The sequence below is a fragment of the Podarcis muralis genome, chromosome 9 (assembly GCF_964188315.1).
Source record: "Podarcis muralis chromosome 9, rPodMur119.hap1.1, whole genome shotgun sequence".
In the NCBI taxonomy this organism is placed as follows: Eukaryota; Metazoa; Chordata; class Lepidosauria; order Squamata; family Lacertidae; genus Podarcis; species Podarcis muralis.
In genome coordinates, this window is record NC_135663.1 from 39,809,524 (window position 1) to 39,821,414 (window position 11,891).

The 11,891-nt window shown below is 37.1% G+C and overlaps 1 protein-coding gene across 5 annotated transcripts in view; it reads right to left on the bottom strand.

The window, feature by feature from the left end:
- Nucleotides 1–11,891, bottom strand: part of FBXW7 (F-box and WD repeat domain containing 7) — a 114,137-nt gene that overhangs the window by 5,801 nt on the left and 96,445 nt on the right. For 4 of the 5 annotated variants that reach the window (XM_028744886.2, XM_028744885.2, XM_028744888.2 and 1 more), the window contains 5 exons: nucleotides 8,758–8,881; nucleotides 7,074–7,210; nucleotides 5,454–5,567; nucleotides 3,585–3,766; nucleotides 2,178–2,403 (listed from right to left, as the gene is read on the bottom strand). In XM_028744886.2, the coding sequence (XP_028600719.2) occupies nucleotides 2,178–2,403; nucleotides 3,585–3,766; nucleotides 5,454–5,567; nucleotides 7,074–7,210; nucleotides 8,758–8,881 (783 nt within the window). The remainder of the gene's footprint in view (nucleotides 1–2,177; nucleotides 2,404–3,584; nucleotides 3,767–5,453; nucleotides 5,568–7,073; nucleotides 7,211–8,757; nucleotides 8,882–11,891) is intronic. The other variant, XM_028744889.2, reaches the window with a different exon arrangement.

The following is an 11,891-nucleotide window of genomic DNA, read 5'->3' on the forward strand; positions in this document are numbered from 1 at the left end:
ATGAAATGAACTTATCTGTATCAATTAAGCTTTATTCTATTTATCTTTTAAATTGTGCTAATTTTTTTTACAGTTTTATATATATAATAAATAATTTTTTGGCCTGCAATTCTTTTTAGTATACCCATCAATGATATATACAGCAATCACCAAAACCACTTACAATCCTTTTTTAAAGTATTTTCATTGAATTTTACCATTATCCTAATTTAATACGGTCCATTTAGAACACTGGATACTACTTTAACTCTGTTTTAGTAACACCAAGTTAATTAACAGATGGACCCCATTTGTTTAATTTTTCATATTACATTTTTATCCTATGCTTCTTTTAAGGAGTAAAACTGTACATGTGCTCTTATTCCCACCCACCACCCCTTTCATTTTATCCTTACCAACAAGTGAGTTTTATGCTTAAGTGTGGGCTGTAACCTAGATCTTCCCAGATAAATTTCACAGCACAATTTAGCCACTAAACTGCATTGACTCTCAAGGAACCAATTGTTCATTGAACCAGTGCAGCATCCATGTCCAAGGAAAAGAAAAACTGCACAATTTGACACAGTTCATTTAAAAAGCCTCAACAATGCAACCTCACAAGTGATTCACCAAGTCTCACTCTCCCCAACACATCAGAATCAGAGAAAAGGGAAACACTGTAAATTTACCCTTCTCTTTTTGTCCTGTCTCCATCTTATACATGGCACACCTTGATCTATTTTAAATTGAAATAACTATGACCCAAAAGATTCAATTAGAACATATCATGCAAATTAATGATGTTATACATACATTAAACATTTTAGCAGAAATTTTATTTTAAGCATGTGTGTGCAGCAAGGAAAACAATTAACATAAAGCTCCTATAACTCAACTTTTTATAATGAACCAAATGAACTATTTCAATGCTTTGTGTATAGGTTTCACTAGAAGTATTTAGCTCCAGATTATTTAAATGCCAGCAGCACAATTTATTTGGAGAAAACTTATTTTCATGGTTGGTGCAACACTGCACCATACCAACAAAAATAGCTCTTTATATTTTCCACATCCTGGCTCTAATAATACCTGAATTCACTTTTTTATACCACACCATAACAAGCTAAAATGGCAAAGACAGCTATTTGGTCAACTTAAATACAGGTCATTAATAGATTTCTATTCCTTCCTTCATTGACATTTATCACTCTGTTTAGAGGATGTTCTACAAAGTCAAGCACCAGAATATTCTAAAGATGAATTAGCAGATAAAAATGTTCTCTGGTTTACTGGTTCTGCTATCTGGAAACACCATGCTAACAGTGGATCAAATCAAACCTTCTCCCCAACCCAGTTAATAACCAATATTAGTTGCATGGACAATATGCCATTTATTTGAGCTGAATTGAAGGTGCTGGTACTAACCTAAATGGTTAAATGCCTAAATGGTTAGGGCCCAAGGTGCCATCCAGAGTATATATCACAATGCATTATAATAATATGGTGGCGCCACGTTCAGTGAGACTGACCTCTACAAGGGGCAGAATCATTTTGGCAATGAAACCTCCCTTACCTATGGAATACTGTCCCCTTTGCTGCCTGTGTGGTTTTTTTCCCCATTGGCCTTTAAGGAAGTATATTAAAACTTCTTATTCGGATAATGCTGAATCTGTGTTCTATTTTAATTATTAAAAATATTTTATAAATTGCCTTTCTGCCCCAAAGTAATATTAAACATTAAAAACATCAACAGCTACCAAAATTAAAAGTAAACAGAACCATCATTAAAACAAAACCAGAGTGTGGTTTTGTTGTAGAGTTTGGTAATGGATAATTTTGGACTGTGGTTTGTATGATTGCAAGTGCTCCCATCTGGGAAGAAAGACAGGTTTTAAATGAATGAAATGTAAGATAAATGTGGATACAGTTGACCTTTCCTACAATGCAAGCGAAGAACGCTACCAAAGTTGCTCTCACAGCATTGTAGGAACACATTGTCAAGCTCTCTTTATTTAAAGCTTATAAAGTAATTAAGAGGACTAGAGAGACAAAGGACGGAGGAGAAAGGAAACCAAGGAAGCATAGAACATGGTTCACTTTTATTATTTGCTGGCTACTCAGCAAATATTCCATTCGGCGTCCATAACTATTAGTGGAAAACTGAAGGACACTTATAGCACCAGATGCAGTATGCTTACCTGTAATGAATAGACTCTATTAGTATGCCCTTGCAAGGTGTGTAGACAGGTTTCAGTTTCTGGATCCCATACTTTGACCATGAAATCATATGCTCCACTAACAACCCTCCTGCCATCATATTGTACACACCGGACTGCAGCTACGTGACCCATCAGAACATGTAAACACTGGCCTGTCTCTATGTCCCAAACTCTCAGGGTAGCATCTCGAGACCCACTGACAACTCTAGGAGGGGGGAAAAAGAAAAACAAAAGCTGCATTTAGTTTTATGTGGCCATTTTAATTGTATTTAGTTCAGACGGCTACCTAAGTAAGTTCTATGTATAAAAGCAGGTAATTAACCCATTCCTATTGACAGACACAGTGGCTACAACAGTTGCTTCTGAAATCTTGGCACCAGATTTTAAGACTGAAAAATGTAAGCAAGCTTGGTTTTCTAATGCCACTCCTCATAACATATTTGACAGCCTTATCCTCACCAGCAGCAAGCTGTTAGTAGCTTTGGATCAATGAACCTATGTTTACCATCTGAGAATGTTAGAAATGAAGTGCACCTGCTAATGTCCTTGAAGCAACATTACTATTAACCTACTAATGTGGACCCGGACTTTAAAGATGTCTTTCCCCTTTAGCACTTCTCCTTAACTGGTACAGAATAATCAGCCTATGAAGATTACAGGTTCATGAACTACCCCAGTTCAAAACTATAAGCATGTGTTACGTGTCTTTTAATAATGGGTTTGCAAATTGATATTTTATTATTCTTTTTAAAGCAAAATTGCATCTGGAAGTTACCTTTAGTTCTCCCCTTTTCCGCTTAAAAGTTTTGCTCTATTTCTGTTTTAAGATCTGGACTTAGAAGCTACAGCTCTGTCTACTTTTGATGCAAGAAATTCAGTGTTAAAAAGGCAATTATTAAATTGAGCGAAAACTTAAAGTAATGTTTAAAGAAGCAGAGAAAGAAAGAGCCTTTCCTTTTGTCAATTAAAGTGAGGTGATTTTACCACACTAACAAGTAGGATGGCTATATAAGAAAAGAGGCTATTAGTAGAAAACAATTATCTGATTACATGATTAAATATCCACCTTGTGGTTCTATTCCTGCACTTTTCAGGTCTTCTTCCCCTTTTCTCCTTTGCAAAGTTTTCTATGTGATTGGGGTTTTTTTCTACATTTGTGCATAAAAACTCATTACAAATGTAAGGATTATTTATTCATTATTTATTTCAGATTGTATGAATAGATTTATATTAAAATATTAATTTTTGCAATTAATTTTTTGAAGCTTATATAAGTTTCATTGATTGAGTTGTCTGTTCCAACTGAAACTTAAGTAAGCTTGATTTAATGTAAAGTACAGGAAAGCTGAAGAAGTAATCAAATTACAATTGTTGATAAACAGTTACCTTTTTTCATGCAGGTGCATGCAACGCACAGTTGAGGTATGCCCATATAATGTATGTATACACTCTCCGGTCTCTGCATTCCACACTTTAAGGGTTCGGTCTGTAGATCCACTGATGATTATATTGTCCCTCATTTGTGATGACCAAACTCCACCTGTATGTCCAACAAGTGTTCTTAGACACTGAAAGCAAGCATTTGTCATGGTTACCATTTAGACAAAGAGGACAGATGACAAAAGATAGATGAATTTACCCAACTCTTCATACATATTTCACACAATGATGTGCTATAATTTGTTACGAAGCTACTACACTGGCAGGCAAGTGATGATATCATAATTCAAATGCAGCAGCATTGCATTTATAAATGGGAGGGGGAAGTGTTTCACTTCCCCCCATTCCCACACTGAAAAATGTAAGTCCTAGCTGGATTTGTAAATTTTACATGAGGCAATACCTTTCATGGCAGGATTTTAGTGAAAGGGAAAAGCAGGTGTGGGTGTGTATAAAAACCAGTCAGTTTCCAACCTTCCTTCCCAACTTCAAACTGGATTGCAAGCCTCAACTTTGAAGTTGTAGAGGGATAACCATGGCAACTGTACTGAGCTTCCAAAGTCCTCTGTAGTGCAGCTCCAAGCATGGACTGTGGGGAGGGAAGATGGGCACTGCCCCTGACTTCAAGCAGAAGTACAGATAAAGATCAGAGACCAGCAGCCTGATCCTAATCCTAGATGTATTAACTTCCAGTAAGTATACCAGTGATAGGTAGCATCTACTGTTGAAGCCTACACAGCAGCACTGGCTTTGACTCCAATGGGAGTTCGTCCCATTGGACACTGTAGACATAAACTGGATCGTAGTGAAGGGGAAAGTGGGCTTCTGGAAACCACAATTTGGTTGACTATCAAGGACAGCCATTATTTGTGACATCTGTTCTCAGTGAATTCTACTGAATGACTTTCAAGCTTTATTTTAAGTCTAATTCAATGCCAGTGTTTAACAAAAGTCTTACATTTGTTACTGAAGTCGGTCTGTCTGCCATTTGGAATATGAGAAAACGAGCTTAGATAGGACTGCTAACAAATTACCATTGATAACATTGGATTCATATAAAAGAATACAAGACAGACAGAGAAACATTTAGAAACATGATACATGTTGGTAAAATATACGTCAGACACAGAAATGATAAACATATATTGATATTTACTGGAAAACATGTGGCAAATAATTCCATAGCAAAATTACTGTCAAAAAACCACCATTTATTTCTAATGGTGTATGAGTTGTGACTCTGGTAGAGCACACAAAGTAACTTATAAAAATACAAGTTTTTATGAAAAAATCAAATAACATTTTCAATAGGATAAAGTGCATTTGAAACTATCATAAATGTAAGAATACTACAAAAATATCCCGACATATAATAATTATGAGTTGGATCCAGTAAACTGGGAGCCAAAGGAAGAGAATCTATGTTGCTGTTTTGCAAACATGTGCAGTAGAGTTCATGCAGTGCTGAGACAGTAAGTTCTGTGGCATTTCTAAACCACCCAAAAGAAACCCTCCAATCTCTTGCACTGGTGAAAGAACAGCTTTTAGTTGACCTGGCCCATATATTTTAAAGCTTTTCTTGTGCTTTTCTGATGAAGTTTGAGTAACAGAATTCAAGAATTACTAGCCAGTATGAGTTAACACTCAGTGGCCCAGCTCAGACATTAACTGGGATCTCTAGTTTAAAACAAACCATAATTCAGTTTTAGAATGGGAGAGGACGTAGCATGCAGCTAATGTATGCCTGATCAGGAAAAATTCCGTCAACATATTTAGGATGAATTTGATTAGAACACAATTAACAATTTGGCTTACCTTTCCTGTAACTGCCGACCAAACCTTTAATGTATTATCATCAGAGCCACTCACTATTCGGTTGCCACAGAACTGTAGACAAGTGATCACATGATCATCATGACCTTTGAGCACCTGACAATATAGAAGAATTTACATATACTTCACTACTACTCATGTATAGAAATTACAGGTTGGATTCTTATAATTTTTTGTTATTACTGCTTTCTACGCATAAAGCTAGTTTACCAACAGGAACAAACTAGATTTCTCTTCTTAATGCTGCAATTTTTCTTGCTAACAAACAATTTTACTTTTTTGTTTGTTTGTTTGTTGCAACCATGCAAATTACCACTTACTTACTTACTTACTTGCATGGACAAGTAGTTATCGACTCTTAACACCTTAACATCCACCTTAACATCATCTCCTACTACTGAAAAGGCCAAAAGCACAATCCCTGTAGCAACCATTTACATATCAAAAGGCTTGCTAGTATTTGATAGTATTTGATTCATGCAGGCTGGTGAATGATATGCTCTGGACAGTCCATATCGTTTCTGGGAAGCAGTAAGGCACCAGTTGTAGTGCTTTCTTCTTCCTAGAACATGCCTGCAGCAATCTCCTGTGGTTTCCAAACAATGATAGATGCTGCATTTTTAATCTGCCTTAGTTAAATATTCTCATGGTGGTTAGAATTACTTAGTGCTTAATCTCTAAGGCATTAAAAAAAGTTTCACAACCATGACTAACCATAATACTATTGGATAAGTATTAATACATAGCCCCACCTAGGTTTGTTAGCACAAACTAAATTGTAGTAAGTCGTGTTAGTGCCTTGGCACTTAGTTTGATTGGAGGAAGGAGTTGAACTCTTTGTACAATATGAAAGAAGACACAAAACCTTTCATCAAATCAGGTATTACATTGTGTATGTTGGAAATCACTTCATTTTATAATGCAAATAATGAAATAGGTGTCATTGTGGTGCATGGACAGGATAGTGAGAGTCTTATGTATTTGCAGGATCCCCAAGTGGGGTGCAATGTGTCACAGTGTGCAGAGTGCTGCACTTTCTATGGGGCTCCTAAAGGCTTGAGGAGACGACTGGATTATAATATAAACCTGCACACTATTCCAACACAGTGATTTCTGTGCAAGTTTCCCCTGCCTTTCAGACTATTTACTTTCCCCTTGACAACTGGGTTCATTGGCTTCTGCATTGCTGGAGGTTGGACTAGATGATGCTCAGAGTCCCTTCCAATTCTATAACACTATGATTCTTGGTGACCGCATAAAATAGCAGAGATATGATTCAAATGATGGATATATCAAAGGATGGGGTCATATAGAATATGTAAGCACATGCATTCAATGAATCTGGATCATATAGCCACCTAATGTTCTAAGAATAGGCAACACCCCAATACACACTCAATTTTATGTGTTAAAACACTTATGGCTATGACAAAAGATAATGGTGAAATGCAACACATGCTAAAACTTGAAGAGTTTGAAAGTTCTTTTTTAAAAGTTTTGGTGTCTTTTAAAAATGTCAAACAATTTGGCTACTATTAAATAAGAATAAGCCCCAATCCAACTTAATTCATTATATATTGTTCTTTGTTCAAAGATGGTTACCTTAGGAGATTTAAGTTCTCCTCGCCGCCAGTTAGTATCAATTCTGTGCTGTCTGATGTAAGCACTTTTCCATGGACTATGAATAAAGCCTGGTTTTATTACTTTTCTCCTCTTGATATGTAATGGTTCATCAATTCCTATATTAAAACCAAAAATCAGAAACAGGCAACAAATGTCAGTTTCCTTTCTCTCACACCCTTCCTTCCAAGAGAATAAAACTATTAGCAACTTTACTATACTCTAACAGTACTTCCCAGCTGATAACACTCTGTCCAAATCTGTTCTGTTCTTTAATCAAGACTTTCCCAGCCTGGTGCCCTCCAGATGTTTTAAGCTGTAACTCCCATCAGCCTCAGCCAGTATGGCCAATGGGCAGGGCTGACAGGATGTCCAAAATATCTGCTGGGGACTGGCAGAAGCTGCTTTCACCAATATTCATTGCCCTCTAAGTATCTACCTGAAAAGCCTATACTGGAGTATCTATCCACATATCCTCACCAACTCAATCCCACCATCTCTTCTTAAATATCAGCTGTTACATCTCAAAACTCCATTTTATTCAAAGATTATCAATCACATATTGGTTTCATTTTCAAGCCTTCCATGGTTCTAAGATTTGTTTTCTTGAGATCAGCAAGACTGTTTCTTGCTGCTTATGTCTGCTAAGCTAACCCAGATTTAGTGCAGCATCTCATACTACTTATTTAATTATTTCCTTTGGGCACCTGGATTCAGAATTTTATGCCACTGACACTAATTATTTTTTTAAAATTCTCTAAAGTGCTTTTAAGCACTGTTTCTGCCAAAGGTTTTGTATATCCCAGCTCAATGATTCTGTGATCTCTTTCATTCATTCATATTACAAAGATAGTCTTAGGTTCTGTGTTATCCTCTCTATCTTTACCCTCTGGTGCATCTCATTACTAGCTTGAAACTCTGGTTGCTGGAACATGTGGATAAACATCCACCTCTTAGAGTCTGTTTGTTCTCTGGCCATTTGATCTCACAATCCTAGCAATAAGTACCAACAGACTTTTTTTTTTATGTACAGAGAAAGCTGCTCCAATTTCATCCACTTGGTCAGCCTTTAACACAACAGCCAGGTTTCACACCTGGAGAGCCTTTCTTGAACTTATATTTTCTCCAGGGAAAAACAACAACAAGCAAGAGCTTATTTTTGTAAGTTGCCTTGAAGTAGTTCCACAAAAGTATATGGTAGAAAGGCACTGAATTTAATTAACACTGGCTTTCTGATTTGTTTAGGCACCTTTGAAAATTCTTACCTAACCAGATTGTGCAATTGATAAGAAACCACTAAAATAACCACTTCTTGCTTTCCTTCAAGGGATTATTGGCTAAGAACACAAAAAACTGCCAAATAGAAGTTTTGCTTGCACTTGGTAGGCTTCACTTTCTGAGTTTTTGGAAGCCTCTATTTCTATTGGATTTAAAACAATTCTGCTTCCTAACCTTTACAGTTAATTAATTTATACAAAGTATAGTTAATTTAGCCTGCAACTGACACATATATGGATTTCTATTGCTGGTGAAGGTACACGTACCACATAGACCAAGCACAATGTACAAAACATGTTGAATTGTTTTTCCATAAAGGACGTTGAAAAATCTTATTTTTTAAAAAAACCAACTTTAATGATTGAATTAATAGTTTAATGAAATTTACCCTCCTCTCTGCACTTCTCTCTCCACAGAAGATTGTCTTCTGCCAGAATTCTCCAGTATCGACATGTCTGTGCTGCCTGCAGCAGGTCCTTGGGTTCCAGGAATGAAAGCACATACAGAGCCAACTTAAAAGAAGAAGGAAAAGAAGAAGCAGAGATTAAACTCATTCAGGCTGCTGTACTTCAGGGAATGTACTGTGTCTTGTATATTCATATAGCCAAAGATTATCATAAGCACAGTGGATGCATTAGTAAAACAGACTGCTAAAATCAGAGAAGCCAAGACAGAAGGATGATCTATTAAGACATACTAGTGGGGTCATAAATACCACATGAATATGGGACAGAACTGATAATTTAGTTTAACGCAATGGCTTTGGAAAATAAAGCTTTCCGAGAAAAGCAAGCAAAACCGTAACTGCATAATACTTGTTTAACCTGTGTGAGAAGGGTGTACCAGTATTCTCTGTAGCTGGATATATGAAGTAAGTGATCAAAGGTACATGGTCCAGTTACAGGAAAAAAGAGCAGGTTAAATTAGAAGACTTCAAGAAAATGGAAAGACTGTCCCTACTTCAGCAGTCTAACATGGATTTCCCATGGATTTTAAAGTTTCAAGCAGCCTACCGGGTTGAGGGGTGTTAGTCTGATTTGGGAGGAAGTGTTTAACTGCACATCCTCCACAGCTCCACAGTGGTGGAAAGGGGTTAAGCACTTCCCCCTCTCGAATGTCTCCTGCAATCCCCTTTGCTAAGACTTAGAAAAATGTGTGTGCTGAGGTGGAGGAAGAAATGAGAGAATCACCTTTCACTTGTTTTGCTGCCTACTGGCCACAAGGAACAGTCAGCAGGTAGCTGCCTGAGAAACTCTGAAAATGTGGAGGTGGGGGGGAAAATGTGGGAATCCTCCCATTGCTGCTGCATTTGTTTTGCTGCCTGCTGGTATATGAAGAAGGCAGCTACGGCAACCCTTTCTTGTTTTCTGCTGCATGCCCTACAGCAAGGATTGTTCTGAAGTTGTTGGGCAGAGGGGAGCCCAGGGCAGAGGCATCATAATGACAACCTTGTTCCTGGCTGACATCAAGCAGACACCTCTCTTGTACTCTTTCTACAGTGCCAGCTTAAAGCATATTTGTTTAGGCAAGTCTATCCAGACATATAGAAGTTGAAATGTTTTAATCTGTTACTGTTTATTTTAATTCCTTTTAAATGATTTGAATTGTTTTTAGCTGTTTTAATCAATAACTTTAATATTTCTTGTAAACTGCTTAGAATCAAATGGTATAGAAATTTTGTTAAACAATCGGCAATTAGATACATAAAATCAGTTTCAAATCCAATAATATTATATTGTTAATCTTAATTATTCTATAAACTAAAGAAATTAAGGTAGCTTGAATACAGACAGTACAAACTGGATACATACATAAAAAGGCAAGACTGAGTGGTGATCATTACATGGTAGAATGGTCACTTTCCCATTGTCTCTCCCCCTGCCGCCCCCCAAATCTGTTAATTAGCTAGCATCCTCTTTCTCAGCATTTCTTTGGAAATGTTCATCATGGCAACACTGTGTTTTCTTTTGTTTTTCGGTGGAGGCCAATTTAAAAATAGTGCATTGTTTTTGAGTAGTTTTTCATACTGCAGTTTAAAAGTAACGTTTGACATCAAAGAATGGTGTACAGCCAAACCTTGGTTTCTAAACAGCTCTATTTTGGAACGTTTTGGCTCCCAAATGCCGAAGACACGGATATGTTCCGGTTTTCAAATGTTTTTCAGAAGCCGAATGTCCGACATGGCTTCCGCTTGAGCGCAGGAAGCTCCTGCAGCCAAACAGAAGTAATGCCTCGGTTGTTGAACATTTTGGAAGCCGAACGGGCTTCCAGAACAGATTACGTTCAACAACAAAGGTTTGGCTGTATTTAACAGATAGCTAAAGGGATGGATAGGAGTAATAAAAAAGGTAGGAGCGTGATATAAAAACCACAATTATTTCACAAGTCTCAATTTATGAGTGGTGTACAAGAGATTTGTAATCTAACACGTTAGGGAAAAAATGGAAAGTGGAAAGGGACACAATAAAAGGGAAAGATTAAATGATGTTTAAAGGCCTTAGGCAGGGGGCAATATATAACATGGTAGTTTTTAAAAGTAGTCATACAATCCCAGCCTTTAAGATATCAGAACCATTGCAGTAGCTGATACTGTTCCTCAAATGGCCTAATATTTTCCCCGCAGTTTAAATCTAATGCCTTTGTGTGCCCTGAGGCTTCTTATATGCATAGTCACATGGTACATCTGCTCCTCCTGTAGTTGATAAAATCAAGGCTTCCTTTGTAAACACATGACAGCCACTCTTCCCATGGAGGGATTTTAAACAGACTCTTTATCTTAGGAATAAAGGGCTTTATATACCTAAACATTTGTTTGATAACTAAAATCAACAACTGAGGAGCTAGACAATTGTGAAAGAGAGAGAAAATGTCAAAAAAGGCAAAAACAATCTAAAGAGAAACCAGAGTATAAAAGAAAAATGTCACGGCAAAAACAAACACAAAAACCCAACAACCACGGGGTGCAAACAGCAATTCTTCTCTAGCTAAGAAATGATAAATAATTTAAATTACCGGTTTTCTATCTTATTTCACTGCATTTTTCATGAAAGAAGTGTAACAATTCATAAAATAAATGGTACTCCTATGTGATTTTTTTTTTTTGAAAGACCACTCAAAAAACTAAGACTAGGGGGCAATCATTTCAGGAGGAGTGTAGATGGAGCAGAAATCAAGTTTTGAAATTTTACCTGGGTCGATTACATACAGACCCAAAGATTCTCAAATTCTGGATGAGACTGAGCATGCTCGGGAAGCATCCATCACCAGTCAGATGCATGGAGATTCTAGTGTCCAAGGTCTCCTTGGCCAAAAGACAATTAAAAGCCGCCACTGTGATCTGGAGGGCTTGTAAAGGACACTCCTGAGCACACTTATGAACACGCAAGCCTTAAGAAAGAAGTGTACAAGACCTCTGCTGCTGCCAGCTACTCATTGCCTGCTTTTCATAATAAAAAAAATTGCTTAGGAAAAGAGTGTTGGCGGCTGAGTTCCCCAAGGCTTAAACTTCCAAAGCTCTCTCAG